This window comes from Elgaria multicarinata, chromosome 14, assembly GCF_023053635.1.
Source record: "Elgaria multicarinata webbii isolate HBS135686 ecotype San Diego chromosome 14, rElgMul1.1.pri, whole genome shotgun sequence".
Taxonomy (NCBI): Eukaryota; Metazoa; Chordata; class Lepidosauria; order Squamata; family Anguidae; genus Elgaria; species Elgaria multicarinata.
The window spans coordinates 25,259,560-25,281,740 of NC_086184.1; the positions used below are offsets into that span (position 1 = coordinate 25,259,560).

Below are 22,181 nucleotides of genomic sequence, written 5' to 3' on the forward strand. Positions count from 1 at the left end.
TCTTACTGGAACTCGGCTGGCCTGGGACTTACTGTATATAAAAAGCCAGTGCCACAGTGAAAGCTGTTGACATCTAATGAGTCCATATTTCTGCTCTGTTTTTTCCACTCCCTGAAATTAGAGGTGGGGTTCAGCAGACAGTTTGATGGTGTTTACAATGAGAGAGAATTCCCCCTTTGTCAGTCAAGTTAAGAACATAAGGATGTGATAAGAGCACTATTGGATGAGACCAGTGATCCATCAGCATCCTGTTTTCTACAGTGGTTAGCCAATGTTTCTGAGAAGCCCCCAATCATGACATGGGTCTCCCCTCGAGCTGGTATCCCTTGGCTACTGCCTGTGAATACAGAAGTTCCCGATAGCCAATACGGTTCACACTGTTAACAGATATAAGAACATAAGAAGAGCCCTACTGGATCAGGCCAAGGGTCCATCTAGTCCAACATTTGTTCACACAGTGGCCAACTAGCTGCTGATGGGAAAACTGCAAGCAGGACGTGAGTGCAACAGCACCATCTGACCTCTGTTCCCCAACAACTGGTGTCCGTAGGCCTACTGCCCCTGATACTGGAGAGAGCTCATAGCCATCAGGACTACTAAGCCATTGATCGCCTTCTCCTCCAGGAACTTATCTAACCTTCTTTTAAAGCTGTCCAAAGTAGTGGCCATCAGTACATCTTGTGGCAGCAAATAAGTATATAGAAAGATTTATATCCTTTATGTAGAGGTATGTCCTCAACAACCATTTCTTTTCTTCTGTCAAGGGCCACATTCCCTTGAGGGGAATCTGTCAGGGACAATGGCTGGGGTGGATGCCAGTGATGGGCAGGGTCAAGGCTCAGCACACTTGGGCCTCTGCAGTGGGCCCATACCCCGGAAGAGCTCCTTGGCAAGAGCCCTCTGGAGTTCATAGAATCACAGAATAGTAGAGTTGGAAGGCCATTGAGTTCAACACCCCCTGCTCAATGCAGGAATCCACCTTAAAGCATCCCTGACAGATGACTGCCCAGCTGCACCTTGAAGGCCTCCAGTGTGGGAGAGCCCACGGCCTCCCTAAGTCATTGTGGTGTAGTGGCTAAAGTGTTGGACTGGGAGTCAGAAGATCTGGGTTCTAGTCCCCACTCATCCATGGAAACTACTGGGTGACTTTGAGCCAGTCACAGACTCTCAGCCCAACCAGCCTCACCGGGGGGTGGGGGGGGGTGTCGTGAGCATACAATGGAGAGGAGGAGGATTATGTATGCTGCCTTGGGTTCCTTGGAGGAAAAAGGTGGGATATAAATGCAATAAATAAATAAATAAATAAATAAATAGGATCCATTGTCGTACTGCTCTTACATTCAGGAAGTCCAGCTGGAATATGGCTTCATGTAACTTGAACCCACTATTCCATGTCCTGCACTCTGGGACGATCAAGAAGAGATCCTGGCCCTCCTCTGTGTGACAACCTTTCAAGTCCTTGAAGAGTGCTATCATGTCTCTTCTCAGTCTTCTCTTCTCCAGGCTAAACGTGCCCAGTTCTTTCAGTCTCTCCTCATAGGGCTTTTGTTTCCAGACCTTGGATCAATCTCGTTGCTCCTCTTCCTCACTATAGGTTAAAGCAACATGGAGAAGGGGTTTGCACAATGTTCCTTTATTTGGGTGCTGTCACCCTCTGACCCAATATGCATGAGGATTAGCGCATCCGACACCCGTGTCTCGTAGCACCCGTATCTTCCTAAAATCACCATCCCCGTTGCGACGAAGTGATGTGGGGGCTTGGCAGCTGGGCCCCTCCTCAGTGATAGAATCGGGGAGGAGGGAAGGAGAGAGCACAGTCCCCTGGCAGTCGGGACTTGGAAGTTGGGGAGGAGGGCGTTAACTTGAGAGCAAGAAGGAGCTGGATTCGTTCGCTCTAAGCTGGTCTCTGTCCCACGCAGGTGTAGTTGACCTTGCGCGCCTCTTCAAATGGCCCCAGGGTTTGGTCCCATCTCGGTGTTGCAGCAATTTTGTTTCTTTTGCTTTTGAGCAGGGGCGTGGAAACTCCGGGTTCAATCTGGAGACCTTAACGGGGAGCTGCATCCCATTTATTTATTGCATTTATATACTGCCCCATAGCCGAAGCTCTCTGGGAGGTTTACAAAGATTACAACACGGAACATTAAAAACAAATATACAATATTTAAAACCATAAAAAAACAGAAAAACAGATTACATACAATATCCATCTATTCTGGGTTAATTGAAAACTCAACATATGCTGTTAAATGCCTGAGAGAAGAGAAACATCTCAACCTGGCGCCGAAAAGATAATAATGTTAGGCGAGCCTTGTTGGGGAGATCATTTCAAAATTGGGGGGCCGCCACTGAAAAGGCCTTTGAGTGTGGGTTAGCAGGTTGTGTGAACCAGCCACTCTGTTGGCTGGAGCAGGGCTTGTCCAATTTTCGGCCGTGTGATCAAAATACCTTTGGGGGCTCATTGCTGCGAAATCAAATGACCACCCCTAATGTGTCACCTTTCCTTTTTACAGGCGATATCCCAAGTTGGATGGAAGGGATTCTCCTTCGCAATGGTCCAGGCATGCACACCATCGGGGAAACCAAATTCAATCACTGGTTTGACGGCATGGCTCTGCTGCACAGTTTTACAATCAAAAATGGTACATTTGTGTTTCCTGTGTCAGGCGTTGCGAAGTGACATCTGCAGTGTCAATGTTGGGCTTGGGAGGGAGGGAGAGGTTTCCCTGCTCATCAAAAACGTACTGATCGAAAACCAAATTGAAGGGGCTGCTTGGAAAAAGTGTGCAATGCATCCCTTTACTTACGAGCACCACAGCAACACCAAGGACAGCTCTATCTATGGCTACTAACAATTAGGGCTGTGCACAGACCCCCCCCCCCGAACCGCTTCGGGCCGATCTGCCTGTCCCCCGCTCCGCTCTGCGGAGCGAGATCTGGAGGGGCGGATTGGGATTTCGCCCCCTTCCCTACTTACTTGCCTCCGTGGCAGATGGCGGAGGGAGGTAAGTGGGGAAGGGTGGACAAAATGGGGGCCAATAAGCCCCCCTCCCCCCTGCCCCCTTACCTGGCTCCGCAGCTGTCGCCACACGGACTACGGCGGCAGAGCCAGGTAAGCGAAACTCCCCCTACCCCCTTGCCTGCCTCCATCGTGGGCTTCAACTGAGGGCCAGGCCTCAAAGCAGAAGCAGGCCTGGCCCTCAGTTGAAGCCCACGATGGACCACAACGGAAGCAGGTAAGCCCCCCTGCCCCTTTCCTGGCTCCATCGCCGTCGCCACATGGACTGTGGCAGCGCCAGGTGAGTCCCCCTCCCCCCACTTACCTGCATCCGGTGCTCCAGATCGAGGTGAACCGCTTCGCCTCGATCCACAGCCCCCCCGACACAATCAGTCTCTGCCATTGTTGGAGGCGAATCAGGCCGCTCCGCTATCGCTTCTCCGAACCAAAGCGGAGCACAGCCCTACTAACAATGTTATCTAAATGGAATTGTTGCGTTCAAAGAGGCAGGCATGCCTCTGGTTACCACAAGATGGAGACACACATCATGGGATGATCAGCCAAGAGTCTGTGGTAGGGATATACCAGAATTTGTTTTATGTTTGCAAATCATGAAAACGTGTCCCATTTGCAACCTCGAATGCAAACACTGGCAGGAGTGCCTTTCCTCTAAAACGCCCCCAAATTCCCAAACTTGCAATCACATTTGAAAATGCATATTTTTGAAAAATGCACACTTTGAAATGCACTTCTTCTTTTTTAGACACACACATTGCCACATTTTAATCAGTGCAGGGGCAGAAGTGTGATCTTTTTGCACTTTCCTCGTTCGAACGAGCCAAAAAACTGAACAAAAACGAAAATCGGAATCCGCTGAAATGCGCTTCAAAGTAATTTGGGGAGAATTTAAGTGAGCTCAGAATTGTTGGTTCTCCCATTGGTGGGAGTGCAGATTTCAGAGTGGGCCATGTTCTGATCCATATGTTAATTCAGAAACTGTGGATGGGGTGAGTTCACTTTGGAATGTGGACTCCCTGAATTGCTCAAACATCTCTACAAGCAGGAGCTGAGGTCTAATTGAAAGAGGCCGTTTCTTAGTTTTAAATTCAGCTACAGCTCTCCTTTAGTTTAGCTCTATTTCTAAATATCTAGCAATGTGCTTAGAATCATGATTTCAATCCCTTCCCCCTAAACCCTGTGCAATGGCACCAGCCTCACACAGAAGGCCTTGCCTAGCACACCCTTCTCAAGCCAAGCGCTACCTCTTGAAAAGCCTGAGGAAAGGGTAAAAACAACACAACCTCTCCCCTATATGTGAGGGAACAAGGTAAAGGGTTTTGGGAAATAGGTTCTATTACTGAGGTACGGAACAGCAAGTGTATTTTTAGATGTTTTTACACTGTGTAATATAGCAGGTTATCACTCTGAGCTGACACGTGGTTTGTGGTAACAGAACACAAAGTAAAGTTTATTGAAATTTAACAAATCTTCAGTATTTCAATTTAACTCAAACCTGCATATTTTTATATTCAAAATAACAACCCCAAGTCCCTTAAAATTCTCACTCCTCACACCAAACACTTTCACGAAGCACAAGCCAGACTAAAACTCCTAGACTAAAACCAAACCTCAAACCCACCTCAAAACTAAAACTCACAATCCCCTCAGCCAGCCTATTAATACTCCTCCCTCCCCCTCTCTCACCGCATCACTAGCCACACCCACTCAGTCAAACATTCCGCACTCACTAGACATACAAACTCAGACATACCTAAGGGACAGAAAGCTGGGGTATCGCCACTTCCTGCTATGGATTAAAGGTCTGGTTTAGGGTTACGTGAGGGTTGTTGAACCCTCAAATAAATCCCGCTGCCTGGGTTCAGATGACATGACAAGCCAGAGCGCCCCCAGCTGGGGCTTGCATATTCATAATGGCTGCCATCACATGTCGCAGCTCCTCGTGGGTAAATTAATCCATGATGGGCTGTCATGTCATGCAACCTGGCCCACTATAACTTAACAGTAAAGCACCTGTTTTGCATGCAGAAGGTCCTCTGAGCCACAGGAGGCGCTGTATTTGGGGCAAATGGGGCAGTGACTGCCTGTCCCCTACTCACTTGTGGCAGAGAGATTGCCCCCACAACCAGCTGCATTTGAACACTGCTTCCAAGTGCCACGTGGTCATCTCCTGTCCTCCTCGAGAAGTCTTAGTAAAATAATGAGCTTCTGCCCTGTCCTCCGCCCCACCAACCTCAGTGACCCTGTTCAGACAACACACTAAGCCATGGTGGCTAAGTATTTTGAGCTAAACATTATGGCTGAGTGGTGTGTTGTGTGATCCATTCCTAACCATGGTGGCTACATAACCATGGTTTAAACACACTCACTAACCATTTGCTGCAAAAGGGTTAGTGGCCTAACCATGGCTTAGCATGTTGTCTGAACAGGCCCAATGGGCACCAGCCACCACTGCTCCGAGCTTTAGTCCTTTGCATATCCAGTTACTAAATAAGAACATAAGGAGAACCCTGCTGGATCAGACCATTTAGTCCAGCACATAGTGGTCAACCAGCTGTTGACCACGAACCCACAGAAGCAGGGCATGGGTGCCACAGCACCCTCCTGCCCCTGTTCCCCAGCAACTGGTGTACATAAGCTTACTACCTCTGATACTGGAGGTAGCATATAGCCATCAGGACTAGTATTATTATTATTATTATTATTATTATTATTATTATTATTTATATAGCACCATCAATGTACATGGTGCTGTACAGAGTAAAACAGTAAATAGCAAGACTCTGCCGCATAGGCTTACAATCTAATAAAATCATAGTAAAACAATAAGGAGGGGTAGAGAATGCCAACAGGTACAGGGAAGGGTAAGCAGGCACAGGGTAGGGAAAAACTAACAGTAGAAAGTAACAGTAGAAGTCTGCACAACATCAAGTTTTAAAAGCTTTAGGAAAAAGAAAAGTTTTTAGTTGAGCTTTAAAAGCTGTGGTTGAACTTGTAGTTCTCAAATGTTCTGGAAGAGCGTTCCAGGCGTAAGGGGCAGCAGACGAAAATGGACGAAGCCGAGCAAGGGAAGTAGAGGCCCTTGGGGTAGTAGCCATCGATAGCCTTCTCCTCCAGGAATTTATCCAACCCCCTTTTAAAGCCATCCAAATTGGTGGCCATCACTACATCTTAGCCTCATGTGGCGCAGAGTGGTAAGCAGCAGTTACTGCAGCAGAAACTCTCCCCATGACCTGAGTTCGATCCCAGCGGAAGCTGGTTCTCAGGCAGCCGGCTCAGGTCGACTCAGCCTTCCATCCTCCCGAGGTCGATAAAATGAGTACCCAGCTAGCTGGAGGAAAGGTGACTGCGACTGGGGAAGGCAATGGCGAACCACCCCGCTACAAAAGTCTGCCAAGAAAATGTCAGCAAAAGCAGGCGTCCCTCTAGTAGTCAGCAATGACTCAAGTGCTTGCACGAGAGGTTCCTTTCCTTTCCTTTCCACTACATCTTGTGGTAGCGATATTCCATGCTTTAACTGTGTGCTGCATGAAGAAGTCCTTCCTTTTATCTGTCCTGAATCTCCCATCAATCATCTACATGGGATGACCCCCACTGGGTTCTAGTATGATGGGAGAAGGCGAAAAATGTCTCCCTATCCACATTCTCCACCCCATGCATGCTTTTATATGCCAGTTGTAACCTTCCCTTATAGGGTAGATGCTCCAACCCCTTGAGGTAGCAGGAGATGGGAGATCCTGGAATAAGGCATTTCCCTAGGTATCTGCATGACAATGGGACATAGAGTGGGTTTGGCATCCTAGTGCTAAAGGAGAAAGGCTCTGCACATGTGCAGAGGCACTGTATTCCGTGACTCACCTATTCTAAGGTTAAAACTTTGCACTGGAATAAGTGCTAGAGCTGTGCCCTGGTTCATAATCAAACCCCTAGAATGGTTAAAACCAAAGAAGTGGCCCTACATCTTTTCTCACTGCGCTTGTCATTCAGGTGGAAATTCGATGCATCCTTTGCAAGTCATTTCTGGACGCTTCTGCTCCTGGTTCTCTTGAGTTCTTCTCACTGGTCTGTCAACAGACCTGTCCAGGAAGCCAATAATTCCAAAGGGCCATAAAAATCATGTTCATACTGGTGGTTTCTTGCATTCCCACTTCAAACAGTGGAGTGAAAGCCACTTTATGGAGGCTTGGTGTGGCGCCAGGGTAAACGCCAGGTTGCCATGACTGGGAATGTAACCCATAATTAAACGATCGGATTCACTGATGTTGTGACGGCTGCTACCTCAGTTGGCGTGTTTTCAAAAGGCAAAACGTGGTGGCATGCTACCCTGGAAGGCTTTTTCTTCTGATCATCCAGCGAGTTCTAATCCAGTGCAGCCCACTGTATGTTAAATCCCATTTTGAAGCGTGCATGCTTCAAATTGGAGTCTTAAACCATCTCTGCTTATCCCCTTAATCCAACAACGAACACCAAAAAACTTAGTAGATGTGAGGCAAAGGATATGGTACAGTTCTGCACCCATCCATGATAACAACGTCCTCTCCTGGCAACTCACACGTAAACATTTGTGCCGGCCTTTATAGCCCACAGTTGTACCTGCACAGCGTTATTTCAGGGTTGATTCATACATCCACGTTCATCATTTGATGACTGCTGCACTGTGAAATTAGAATCACAGAGTGGGAAGGGATAAGAACAGAAGAAGAGGTGTGCTAAATCAGACCAAGGGTCCATCTAGTACAACATTCTGTTCACATAGTGGCCAGCCAGCAAAGGCGTATGCAGCACATTTCATTAGGGTGTGCACCCAGGGTGTTTTTTAAAGCCAAACATTTACATTATACTCAATCATAAAGGACATTATGATGCAATCTGAATGTGGTGTGACTCCCAGCGCCACTGCTTGTCTCTGTCCCTTCGTACCGCAGGATGAAGGGGTCAGGGCCAAGGAGGGAACTTCTATGAGCCACCCACCCAGCTGGGGAGCATGCACAGCAAGACATTAGGGTGTGCTTGGGCACATCCGGCACACCCCCTGTGCATGCCTATGCAACTAGCTGCTCACGGGAAAACCACAAGCAGGACATGAATGCAACAGCACTCTGCCACCCATGTTCCCCAGCACCTGGTGTCCTTGTACCACAGCTGTTTTAGGCACTGACAATCATGTGATGATGATGATGATTTTATGTTACTACTACTACTACATTTACATCCTGCCTTTTCCCCTCTTGTAAGTAGCCCAAGGCATCTGACATCCTCTTTCTCTCACATCAACCCTGTGGGGTAGCTTAAGCTGAGAGTCAGTGACTGACCCAAAGTCAACCAGTGAGATTCATGGCCATGTGGGGACTAGAACCCAGGTGTCCAATGTCCCAAGTCCAGTGCTCTTAGCCACTACACCATGCTTTCATGGAAGTTGTACTCCCAACACAGCTGGAGAGCCCCAGATTGGGGAACACTGGACAAGGGCATTGGACTAGCATGGACTAGCATGGGTTTGAAGCCCCGTTGTGTTTTATTTAACCCAGCATGGGTTAACATGTCACCTGAACCCAGTCAAAGGTAAAAAATAATGATGGCTAAAAAGCACAGGAGGGTATCCTAGTTACTGAGCAAGTACACCATACATCAAACCATTCTAAAAATGGATTCCACATTTCTCCCACTGCCAAAAATAATAATAATAAAAAGTTTGTAAAACTTTTCATCGTTGGGAAGAAATCCATCTCTTAGAAACCAAATGTACTGTTTTGACTTCTACCGGCTAGATTTGGGGATGATGGTTTTTTTTTTAAATGTCAGACTGGCATAGCTGTTGGTACTTCCCACCCCATGCATTGCATTGATGTACCGGCAGCCCGGGAATCGGCTACGTACTTCCCAAAGGAGGAGGCATCCAGCGAGCAGCCTGATTTTAACTGCCATTCTGCAAGATTTCCACGTGAAGCCAAGCGTAGAAAAATAGGCCGCTGTGACGTGGAATCTTGTGAAACTGGATTCACTTCAATATGTTCATTGTAATGACCAAATAAGTGGACAGGCAGCCAAAAAGAAGTGACCCGGCCTTAGCCAGGGGGCAAGTGGGTCAACCAGTCCATTTCTGTACTGCTTCCTGTTGCCCGAACTTTGCCGCCCACAATTTATAAAACCTGAAAAGTAGCCTATCTGTACAACTTAACTCAAGGGCCTTTCCGCCCATCTTTCTGTTTGGACAATCTGTGTGTCTCCAAGACAGCTGGCATTTTCTTTATTTGGGATTTCGCTACAATTGTGTTCTTGTGGTTGCATTTAAATCAGTGGTTCCCAAAGGGGGTGGTACCGCCCCCTTGGGGGCAGTGGGATTGCATAGGGGGGGGGCGTTAAGAGGCAAGGGGGCAGCGGGGGGTGATAAGAGGCAAAGGGGCACCAGGGGGGTGCTCAAGGTGGTCTTTTCCAAGAAGCACCTCTCCAGAAGGTCTGAAAACCCAGGGACGTTTTTTATGGGAGAAGGTAGTTTGGTCCCAAGCCAAATAGGGGATCCACACATGTATTAATACCATTTAAAAAGAGTCCTTTTAAAGGTTAATTGCTATCCTGCACTATGGAGAGTGGTTCAGAAGCTCCTGGTTGTATTTCCAACATCATATTTGGTGGAACGTGGTTTTAGTGTGGTCTGCCTACTTCTCTCCAAGCAAAGAAATCGACTCCAGATTACTAAACATGGCGATTTAAGACTCATGTTAAATGACTTTAAACCAGACATTGGGAAACTGGTATCACTTCATCAATCCATCACATTAAGAATTTACAGAATAGTGAGGTACTCTACCCTAGTTACTAAATGTGATATCTAATATCCTTGCTTAATGACTATCAAACTGAAAAGATGATATCACTGGATCAAGTTTAATTGAATAAACTAAAAAAAGTTAATTGGATTTTGAATAAACAATCCATTAATTGTTACTGTTTTGAATTTTATTGTTATCTTTCTTAGTAGGTCGTTGAAAACTACTATTCTGAATAATGATTTTTATGGGGGGGGCACTGGGCATGAATTTGTGGAACCAAGGGGCGGTGACCTGAAAAAGTTTGGGAACCACTGATTTAAATGGAAAATGTTTCAGTGATATTCCCAGTTTAATGCATTTTTAGAATTTAGCCAGTGAGGAGAAATTCGTTCAATTTCAAAATGAGGCAATTTGCATGCCCAGGGGAATTGCTATAGTTACAGTACAATTTTTTTAAAAAATCCATTCTGTGTTCCACTGATAATCAGATGCCTTTCATTCCACCATCTGCTTATTGATGAAATTAGATTCCCCCTCCCCCAATATTCAGAATGCGCCCAAATTCACATTTGGGCAAATTCTCACTTGCGAAATTGTGCAAATCTCTATCACCACCACCAAAATGTGGGATTTCATGCTTTAGCCTTTGGGGAAAATGCACATTTTTGCCTTGTTGTTGTTGTTGTTGTTATTGTTATTATTATTTTGTCCTTTTGTACAACAAAAGTTGCATAATAGCCCAGAAAGTAAAATAAATTGGTCTGCAAATCTGTAGAATCCATTCAACTCAGAAATCTGAATTAATTTGATTCCTTCGCAGATGTCTCCGACATCTTTGCTTAAATTTGACTGCAGTGGTTCAAAACACATTGAGCTTTAGCTAAAGTCCTTCAGCCAGCAGAAAGGCAACCTTTAGCTTTTAATTAGAAGTGCAAATAATCTTCGTGCCAGCCTTTTAAATGGCTGGCATGAAGTAGGAGCTCCATCAAACAAAACCTCTGCTCTATTATTTCCCTCATTCTCTGACTTCCTTGATGCTAATCTGACACAAACAATACTAAAACCTGAAAGCCTTGTGATCACCCCATTCACTGACTTTCCAGAATAAAGAAGGGCCCATCAATTGCCCTGCTACTCTGGCAGATGATGTCATAACATCTCGGACCTTACATGATGTAATGTGCAGGAGCTAAGATCTCCCATGTTACGTGGGGACATAGAAAACTGCCTTATTCTGCAGGCATCCCCAACCTTTTGGGACCTGTGGGTATCTAGGAGAACTTGAGAAACTGCTGCAGTCACCACCACAAAATGGCTCCCATGGAGGATGTGGCTGCAGTTGAGGGCCTGCTTAAGAGGTGTGGGGTAGAGGGGGAGAAATAGGCTAGAGGATGGGAAGGAGAGGGAAACAGCAAAACAAAGGGGGAAAGAGGATAGAAAGAGCAAATCTGGAGGCTAGAAAGGGAGAGAAAGACTGTCCATATGTTTTTCAAGGTTTTTATTTTTATTTCTAAATGGAAATGGACGGATTGGAGAGCTTCATGGGTGTTATTGGAGGCCCCTTTGCACCACATTAGGGACTCCTATTATATTGAGTCCGACTCTTAGTCCATCTAGCCTAATATTGCCAACAGCAGTTATCCAGGTTTCAGCAAGTTTCTTTCCCAGCCCTAGCTGGAGATGTCTAGCTGCAGATGTCAGGAATCGAACCTGTGACCTTCTGCATGCAAAGCAGGTGCTCTACAATTGAGCTACACCCACCACACCCCCAGTCTAATGTGTAGACTAGGGCAGGATCTACACAAGCGCTTATCACGGTTTTTTTAAACCATTGAAAACGGTATATTTTGTGCCGGATTAAAACGTCACAGGGCACACTAAGGGATTAGAGCGTAACTTACCTTTCTCTTTCCCATTACGAAATCATTAAAGCAGGACACACTGTCTCTTCTGTCACTTTAGCGAGGAGTTTCTTTTCGTCGTTTGTTGCTATGATCCGCCCACTTCCTGTTCTCCTGCCCTGCCTTCTCCCTCCCCCACTATTGACACTAGGAGAAATGCAGGAAGCTGTTGTTTTCAGCACCAAAATCAAAAGGACACGCCCCCCAGGTCAATGATTGGCTACACAGAGAGGTTTCAACTTGAAGAGACATGTCATGATAACGAAGACAGGGGCACATACGACCTCGTGCAATGTATTTAAAATGTCCGGAAAGAAAATTTAAAATGATGGAAAGAAGGAGAAAACAACAATGATACAACGTGACGAGTGTCATGTGGCGCAATCAGTTATCATAACCCATCATGAACGTTATTTTTCGTAAGTGTAGATCCGCTCTAGGTAGACGGATGCCCAATTTGGTCTCCAGCGGGTTCCAGTCAGCCTCCTAGCCCAGTCCCTGATGTGTGATCCGTGAATGATTGCTAGAGTCATGTCTAGTGATCAAAACTCAAACTTAAAAAAGCCAATGTCTGCTGGTGAGAGTTGTGTCTGTTTTACACCAACAGTATCAAATTCCATCTGTACAATTTGATCCTGCCGCTGCTTACGACGTGCAGAGATACTGAGCTTTTGCTTCCTTTTCTTATCAGGTGAAGTTTTCTATCGAAGCAAATACCTCCGCAGCGACACGTACAAGCATAACATAGAAGCCAACAGAATTGTGGTGTCGGAATTTGGAACCATGGCGTATCCAGATCCGTGCAAAAACATATTTTCCAAGTAAGCAATTCTTTCCAGTCCCACCCGCCTCCAATTAAAGGGCATTTTCTGCTTCTCGGTTCTGCATAGATGATCAGGGTGATATGCTTCCTCTACCCTGGGGGTGAGGAACGGTGGCTCTCAGACGTTTTTGGACTACCACACCTTACATCAGCCCCAGCCAGCATGCCCAATGGTCAGGGACATCTGCCAATCCAGAAAAGCAATACTTTACCTGGAAAACGTTCAACGTTACAAAGATATTAATCTGCATTCATTTTCTGCAGTGGAGGCTGGTGGCTCTGACGTCAGTGGGGCATTGAATCTGCTCCAGCTTTCAGTCAGAATCCTAAAGAAACTATCCAAGGTGTGACTGAAACCCGGAGCGGATTTACTGCCCCACTTACACTGGAGCCACCAGCCGCCACTGTTTCTTGACTCGCCTCCCTACATGCACTTTCAGATTTGAGTAGGGAAATGTAGCAATAGTTGACCTGCTTCCTAGCTACACAACATTTAAATTTTCAGTCTCTCGAAGCTTTTATTTATTTATTTATTAAAACATTTGCATCCTGCCCTCTATCACTAAGATCCCAGGGCAGCGTACAGATAAAATTATACAGCAATATAAAACGATAAATATACACAGCTTAAAAATAAATTAAACCATTAATCAAGCTCAAACCAGCATAGTTTTGGCTTGACTGCAAACTAGTAACATGGCAGACAGAATGCTTATGGGTTATCCTGATTCACACGTGCTGTCTCATCACTTGAGGATTGCAATCCAGTTCCATGCATGCATGCATGATCCATCAACCGAGCAAATACTAGAACGTTTTTGTCACCTCGGATTTAATCCTTTTGCACGGGGTATATTGACACTTTCGAATGCATGTTATCCAATGTGGTATAAAAACCAAGTCACGTGTGTGTGTGTGTCCAGCGGAATTTTTTTTGTAGGGCTCAAAGGTGTGCCCTGGTAATGCTAGAAGGGAAAGATGATGCAACTGTGGTGTGATTTTTCTACCCCAAATCACAGGGCATTCTGTTATCTATCCCACACGATACCCGAGTTCACAGACAACTGTCTTGTCAATATCATGAGAAATGGCGAGGATTACTACGCCGCCAGTGAGGTCAATTTCATGAGAAAGATTGATCCCAGGACTCTAGAAACCTTGGAGAAGGTAAGTGTGGGTATCTGTCTACATCAGCCATCTCCAACCTAGTATTATGAGAGAGAGAAATTCTCCCTGTCCATTTTTCCTATCTACCATGCATAATGTTATATGCCTCAATACTCCATCTAGAGTATTGCGTCCAGTTCTGGGCTCCACAATTCAAGAAGGACGCAGACAAGCTGGAGCGTGTTCAGAAGAGGGCAACGAGGATGATCAGAGGTCTAGAAACAAAGCCCTATGAAGAGAGACTGAAAGAACTGGGCATGTTTAGCCTGGAGAAGAGAAGATTGAGGGGAGACATGATAGCACTCTTCAAATACTTAAAAGGTTGTCACACAGAGGAGGGCCAGGATCTCTTCTCGATTCTCCCAGAGTGCAGGACACGGAATAACGGGCTCAAGTTAAAGGAAGCCAGATTCCGGCTGGACATCAGGAAAAACTTCCTGACTGTTAGAGCAGTGCGACAGTGGAATCAGCTACCTAGGGAGGTTGTGGGCTCTCCCACACTGGAGGCATTCAAGAGGCAGCTGGACAACCATCTGTCAGGGATGCTTTAGGGTGGATTCCTGCATTGAGCAGGGGGTTGGACTCGATGGCCTTGTAGGCCCCTTCCAACTCTGCTATTCTATGATTCTATGATTCTATGATTCTATGTCCTCTGCTTACTCATCCTTTTCTTAGCTAAGGAGCCCCTAACTGAGGGAGCCTTTTTCTTCAGAGGGGACACGCTCCAGCACCTGGAATATTTTGGTTGCCCTTTCCCCCCTGTCTTTTCTTGCTCATTGGTCTTCCTGCTGAAGTCACCAATAGGTTCATAAGAACAAAAGAAGAGCCATGATGGCTCAGGCCAAGGGTCCATCTAGTCCAGCATTCTGTTCACACAATGGCCAACCAGCTGCCTGTGGAAAATCCACAAGCAGGACATGAGTGAAACAGCACCCTCCTTCCCACGTTCCCCAACAACTAGAGTACATAGGCATACTGCCTTTGATACTGGAGGTAGCATAGAGCCATCAGGCCTACTAACCATGGATATCCTTCTCTTCCAGGAATTTGTCTAACCCCTTTTAAAGCCAACCGAAGTGGTGGCCATCACTACTTCTTCTGGTAGTGAATTCCACTGAAGAAGGGTACTAATACTTTCTGGGTGTGAATTAAGACCCTCAACACATTCCCCTTGGTCCTCATTCGGTTTCTGTCTTCTGTGTTGTCCTGTGGTAGGTTGACTACACAAAGTATGTAGCCATCAATCTGGCAACAGCCCATCCTCATTATGACAGTGCTGGAAATACTCTGAATATGGGCACCTCTATTGTGGAGAAGGGGAAAACCAAATACGTTATCTTTAAGATCCCTGCTTCAGCACCAGGTAAGAGGCACATTTTGGTGGAATCTGTGGGCTCTTCTAAACGAGCAATTTATTGCACTCTTGTGATTGTCCAGGAGGTCTCCTATGGCATCTGTTAGAAATTCTGTCATGAAAAGAACCATTTTTAAAGTGGTAACATCCTGGGGTGGGGAAGAAGTGGGATCTTTCACCACTAGATGGCACTGTCTCAATGGAACTGAACAGAACTGAATGGAGGGGAAGTATTCAATTTAAAACATCCATCTGTGTAATGAAGCCCATAACAATCGTGCCAAAAAGCAGAAAGCACAAGAGCCCCGGGTAAGCAACACAATTTCCCCTTAGTGTAAAGATGCCTTGCAAGCTCATAGTTAATGTAGGGTTAATTGGGATCACAGCAAAGGGGTATAGGGTAAAAAGAAAACCCTTTGCCCCTCACCACAATCTCAATCCTGATCCCTTCTCTTCCCCTGCCCCCGCAGCTGCTATTCAGGGCTTTAAAAGCATATTTAACATAATGTGTAAATTAGCTCTTACACTAATGCAGCCGTCCCCAAACTGGTACCCTCCAGATGTTTTGGACTTCAACTCCCATCAGCCCAAGGCAGCATAACCAATGGTCACAAGTGCTGTGAATTGTTGTCCAAAACATCTGAAGGGTCCCAGGTTGGGAAAGATTAGTCTACTGAAATTCCATCAAATCCCACGAGATTACATAGATGTAAATTCTTGCTGGATAATTCAGAGGTCTTTGTGTTCAAATTATTTAGAAAGCTGCAATGCAAACCCTGACGTGTGTTTTCTTTCTTTCTCTTTTTCAATCTAGCAAGTGAAAAGAAGAAAAAGAAGACGTGCCTGAAGCACCTGGAAGTCCTCTGTACCATCCCCTCCCGTTCCCTTTTGAATCCGAGTTATTTTCACAGCTTTGGCATTTCAGAAAATTACATCCTCTTCATAGAGCAGCCTTTCAAACTGGATATACTCAAGCTGGCCACAGCCTATATTAGAGGGGTGAACTGGGCTTCCTGCCTCGTCTTCAATAAGGATGACAAGGTACCTTCTTTTTCGCTGAGTAATCGATACCGAATTTTCTGAGACTGCCTATTAAAACCCAAATGGAAATTTGAAAGAAGAAAATAACTTTCACACCAACCTCATCCAATACAAGAGGAACCAGAAACCACTAGGTTTTAAGATGAAAAACCATTGATTTCTCCAGAAATTGTAACTACAAATGGCTGCCAATACCTTTTCCAATGAAACTTTTGACAGAGGGAGAGTTTTATTTGCTTTATGCCTTTAAAATGCTCTTTCTCCCTCAAGCTTTCCCCAATCTTCCTGAATTTTTCAGGGTATGTAAAACTAACATGTCTTTCTGGCACCTGAAAATTTCAGAAAGATTGTTCTAACCAGTTCAATTTTAAAAAGCTTAAGAGTGATCCCCCATCACCCCTTAACATGGTATGATATTCGATTTAATCACAAGACTTAACATAGGTCCTACTACTGTGAAGCCTATAATGTGGTTCTCATATGCACACGCATGCACATTCCTTTTCTCCTTGAGGCATAAGAGACATCTGTTGGGGCAGGAGAGACAGCTGGGAGCATGATTTTGACTGAACTTTCATCCCCGGCAGTTGAAGCAGCAGATTGTAGAGAGAAATTAGCAGTTTTAAAATTGAGATATGTATAGATAGGAACTAATACAATATATTTGGCAATACTAATTTGTAAGACAATTACAGAATTGGGAGTAGGAGTAGAATCAAGTCACAGTGCTCTGCTGTTACATAGTAGGGAAACTAGGACAAAATAACTACAATGACCACATGCCCTGGTTACGCCCAGCTTAGATTACTGCAATGCACTCTACATGGGGTTGCCCTTGAAGACAATTCAGAAACTGCAACTGCTACAAAATGCGATTGCTAGAACGTTCGTGGGAGCTAGGTGTTTGGATGATATTGCTCCTAGTCTGTATGGTTTACGTTGCTGCCTGTATTTTTCAGGGCCCAATTCAAGGTGCTGGTTTTGGTCTTTATAGCCCTAAATGGCTTGGGATCGTGTTATCAGAATGACTGTCTGCACCTGCATGAGCCTGCCCAAGCGTTAAGGTCTGCCTCAGAGACCCTACACTCTGACCCACCAGCAAGAGCCATTAGGCTGGTCAGTACTAGGGACAGGGCTTTCTCAGTAGCGGCACCACACTTTTAGAACATCCTCCCCAGAGCGATACGTATGGCTTCCATGCTGCTGGGTTTTTAAACAAACTCATAAATACTAAGTTATTCCAGTCTGCATTTTGGTGCTTAAAATCATTATTAGGGGTGTGCACGGACCCCCCCCCACTCCGCTTCACTTTCAGATCCGCCATTTTCGGATCGGGCCACTCCTCCCAGCCCCCACTCCGCCTGTGCCCACTCCGCTCCGCTCGGAGCTCCGGATCCGGATCGGAGCTCCGTTCCCCCCCCCCCATGGGGGGGGTTACCGGGCCCTGCCGCCATCACCGCCCATGCGGCGACGGCGGCAGAGCCCGGTAAGGGACCAAGGGAGAGGGGGACCTTACCTGCCTCCGTCCGCGATCCGTCGCCGTCTTCAATTGAGCCCACAGTTCCACCAGGAAGTCTGGGCCGCAAGCGGCCCAGACTTCCTGGTGGAACCGCGGGCTCAATTGAAGACGCTGACGGACTGTGGACGGAGGCAGGTAAGGGAGAGGAGGGCGGGGGGGTTACCAGGCCCTGCCGCTGTCGCTGCATGGGCGACAGCGACAGCGGCAGGGCCCGATAAACCCCACTTACCTTTCCGGCGGAGCTCCGGATCAAGGCGAAGGATCCGCCTTCACCTCGATCCTCTCCGCCACGCTCCGCCGGCCCCCCAATCCTCTTCGCCTCCGCCTTAAGGGCAGGCGAAGCCCCCCGCTCCGCTCCTGCTTCTCCGGTCCGATTAGAAGTGGAGCACATCCCTAATCATTATATATATGATATATATATGACGTGTGTGTGTGTGTGTGTGTGTGTGTGTTTAATTGTAATTCTGTGCTCATGTTTTTGTAATATGACAAGCAGCCTTGGAAGGACACTACACCCTGAAATTATATATCTAGGTGGCTTACAGATGAGGGTTTTATGGCAACACCACCCTGTTTCATTCATGAATCTTTTTGGCAGGTGTTGGGTGGGCAGACAACGACGTCTTCCACTCATAACCTACCTGTGTTTTCCAACAGCTTTTTCCATCTTTCTCCCTGTTGAGGAAAAATAATAATAACTACATGACTCTTTCTGATGAGTAGTGCTAGGAGCCCTCTGTATGGAAGCACTGAGCAGTATAACCAGTAGCTTTATGATAGTAACCATCTTAATCAATAGTCGCTTTGCCGTTTTGCAGACGTGGTTTCACCTCATCGACAGGAAGACCAAAAAAGATGGGTCTGCCAAGTTCTACACCGATGCCATGGTCTCCTTTCACCATGTGAATGCTTATGAGGAAGATGGCCATATGGTTTTTGACATCATCTCCTATACAGACAATAGCCTGTACCAAATGTTCTATTTAAAGAACCTGGATAGTGACTTTGAGGACAACGTGAAGCTCACCGCCATACCCACCTGCAAGCGTTTTGTGGTTCCTCTGCAGTACGACAAGGTAACTCTAAAATGGGTCTATGGGTTTGGATTTGAGCAGGAATTCTGAAATGCAGCATTTACAAGCATAGGGAAGTTTTGTCTGGGCATTGCAGTACTTACAGATTTTGATTTTGATGCTCTTCTTGAATAGCTCCTTTTCCCAAGAAGAGTCCTCCCTACATGAAGCTTTCTCATCTCCCCCAAACCATTGGTATTTTAAGAAAAGTTAATTGTGTCCTGTGGGTGAACCTTTGACATAGCATTTCATAAACATGTCATTCCACGATCTCCAGCAAGCTATGGATGATCCAGGTTCCATACCAGATTCATCAAGAAGGCAACATAATCTGGAGGACACTGCCTTCTGGATGACTTCAGCACAACCCATGTAATCTAAATCATTATTTTCTTCCATTCTTTTTCTTGTGCTGAGCAATGCTATGGAATGACCTCTCTAGCCAGGGTTTTGCTTGATACGTATGTCTGCACAGAAGACCCCTCCATAAATACAGCAAGGGAGAAGATCCTCTCTCAATGGGGTCATCCCATGAAGCCGATTGGTGGGAGATTCAGGACAGATAAAAGGAAGGACTTCTTCACACAGTCCATAATTAAACGATGAAATTTCCTTACCAGAATTCGAAGTGATGGCCACCAATTTGGACAGCTTTAAAAGGGGATTAGACACATTCATGAAGGGCAAGGCCATCAGTGGCTACCAGGCCTAACAGTTATATGTTACCTCCATTATCAGAGGCAGTCTGCCTACATACACCAGTTGCTGGGGAACATGGGTGGGAGGGTGCTGTTGCACTCATTGTGTCCTGCTTGTGGGTTCCTGGTTGACAGCTGGTTGGCCACTGTGTGAACAGATGCTGGACTAGATGGACCCTTGGTGTGATCCAGCATGGCTTGTCTTTCATTCTTTTTCTGTGCTGTCTTTCTCTCCCTCGTGTTGCTAATTCCCCATCCATATTTTCTTTCCATCTCTTGCCCCCAAATGCTCCATCTCATCTCGAGACCCTAACAACCAACCCCATCTGTTCCTCTCTCCATCACACTGCCCTGTGTTCTGGTCTCACTCTCCTCCGTGACACGTCCAATATTTGTGGCCAGGCTTCAGCACAATACATTCATTACAAGATGTGCTTTGGAAGGAAGGGGCTTCCCCAAGGTCACGGAGTGATTTTTACATCAGTGATGGGCATACTGCAGGAAGGGGAACTGATGGACTGTTGATTAAAACTGGAACTGAAGAGCGTGCGGCTCGTGCGCTCTGCTTGACCCTGCAATTCCTGGGTCAACCAACCCAGGAATTGTACCATGACGTGGAAACTCGGTCAATACATTCTAGCACGCACAGCACCTGTTGGAAAAGGTCTTGCAAGAGCATTGCAAGAGAGCCGGCACTTAACGCTGTTTGCTGGGAAATCACCTCAACCATGAACCTGCTACAGTTGGCCCCAACCTGATGCCCTCCAGCTATGCTGGACTACAGGTCCCAACATTCCAGTGACCAACACATCTGGAAGGCACCAGGATGGGGAGGCTGACTTCCCAGATGGCCTTTGGCAGATCGCCATCTCTCAGCCCCACCCCAGATCCGCAGTATGAGGATAATAATGCCAGTCTACCTTACAGGGTTGTTGTAATAATTATTGAAGGCCAATGTAGAGGGTACATGGGAGTTCTGTGATTGAGACTTCCTGTGTTTTATTTCCTTTCTTAAAAAGCAGCTAACGGAGTGGGGGTTGGACTGAGACCACAGCATGGTGGGACGGAAGGATCAATTCTTTACCCCCACACTGCAGCCACGTCCTAAGCCCTCCCAACTACTACTCGATCATCCCAGGGTACAGGACACGGAATAATGGGTTGAAGTTACAGGAAGCCAGATTCCGGCTGGACATCAGGAAAAACTTCCTGACTGTTAGAGCAGTACAACAATGGAACCAGTTACCTAGGGAGCTCTCCCACACTAGAGACATTCAAGAGGCAGCTGGACAACCATCTGTCAGGGATGCTTTAGGGTGGATTCCTGCATTGAGCAGGGGGTTGGACTCGATGGCCTGAGAGGCACCTTCCAACTCTGCTATTCTATGATTCTATGACTAGCTGTAGATAGGAAAACGTATAGGAACAATTCCCCTCAGTGACTAATAGAAGCTTCAGGGAGGTGGGGAGAGATTAAACCCTCTTCCTCCAAACCCAGAGCCAAGGCTGCTTTTCAGTCCCCAATCAACCTGGCAGCCAGAGATGCTTTTTAAAATAAGAGAGAAAGAAATGCCAGAAGTCCAGCTGGGACAGCCCCTTGTGGCTAGAGGTAGTGTGGTGTAGTAGTTGGAGTGTTGGACTGGGATTCAGGGTTCTAGTCCCCACTCGGCCACAAAGCTCACTGGGGAACTTTGGGCCAGTCACTGACTCTCAGCCTAACCTACCTCACAGGGATGTTGTGAGTTAAAATGGAGAGGAGGATTATGTAAGCCAACCTGGGTTCCTTGTAAGGGGGGAAAAGGGGGATATAAATGTAATAATAATAATAATAATAATAATAATAATAATAATAATAATATAAGAAAAATAATAAGACAACCTGTAGTTCAGCCTTCTCCAACCTGGTGCCTTCCAGATGTGTTGGACTACAGCTCCCATTACTCCCAGCCAGATGGGTACCAAGTTGGGGCAGGCAAATATAGTTTGATCCTTAAATGTTGGTGAATGGTTTGCAACTCTCTAAAGTACAATATAAATGCCAAGTGTTATTACATCATCACAACATTCATTTTGTTATTCAAACACATTCACATGCGCCTGGGAGCTGAGCACGCTGGGCCACAGTTCCCCCGGTGCGTGAGCATGCAGTTAAACAGACCTGTGTGCTATGGTTATGCAAGCCGTTTGCAAGCTTTCTCCCCTTCAACAAAGTGGAGAAGCATATTTCTCGTTTACCTCAGATCTAAGGAAAATGTGACCTTGCCTCCCTCCCACAACTCCACCCCATTCTCATTGAAACGAAATCTGATCCTTTCAATAATTTAGAAATAATGGACAGATCTCCACGAATGTACCTTACATTGCCTGCACTTAAATCCTTCTTTGAAAAGAAAGCAGTTTTCCGGTGTATTGAGTTACACTGGCCAACGCGTTTGGATGACCTTGCAGAGATTTTTATGTTCCTCAAATCCCCCTTCACCCCACCCCACCCACCTGGTAGATCTCTGGGTGATTTGCAATAGATTGGCAAGGATTCCTGACGCTCAACTTTCTCATAATAGTAGCAATGACACATATGCATTGCCTGCCCTAAATTATAGCATTGAAATGAAGAAAGCAGTGAGTAACCAAGAGTGGAGTTTTGTGCAGAAGAACTACGGGCCCTCGAAAACAAATTCCTGGGCTCAGAATTCTTTAATTCTAAGGGTTTTGCACCAGGAATTGTGGGGTCAAGCAGAGTGCGTGAGCCACACACTCTTCATTTCCAGTTTTAATTAACAGTCCATCAATCGCCCATAGTTTCTCTTTAGGTTAATGCTGGG

At 46.2% G+C, this 22,181-nt stretch overlaps 2 protein-coding genes across 2 annotated transcripts in view; both read left to right on the forward strand.

Annotated features, from left to right (window-relative positions):
- CMIP (c-Maf inducing protein) overlaps nucleotides 1-22,181 on the forward strand; it is a 605,118-nt gene that overhangs the window by 273,940 nt on the left and 308,997 nt on the right. The window lies entirely within an intron of this gene.
- The window catches only part of BCO1 (beta-carotene oxygenase 1), a 50,472-nt gene that overhangs the window by 5,623 nt on the left and 22,668 nt on the right, over nucleotides 1-22,181 (forward strand). Inside the window, exons 2-7 of the mRNA XM_063140947.1 lie at nucleotides 2,511-2,639; nucleotides 12,376-12,505; nucleotides 13,527-13,674; nucleotides 14,890-15,037; nucleotides 15,843-16,069; nucleotides 18,407-18,664. Of these exons, the coding sequence (XP_062997017.1) occupies nucleotides 2,511-2,639; nucleotides 12,376-12,505; nucleotides 13,527-13,674; nucleotides 14,890-15,037; nucleotides 15,843-16,069; nucleotides 18,407-18,664 (1,040 nt within the window). The remainder of the gene's footprint in view (nucleotides 1-2,510; nucleotides 2,640-12,375; nucleotides 12,506-13,526; nucleotides 13,675-14,889; nucleotides 15,038-15,842; nucleotides 16,070-18,406; nucleotides 18,665-22,181) is intronic.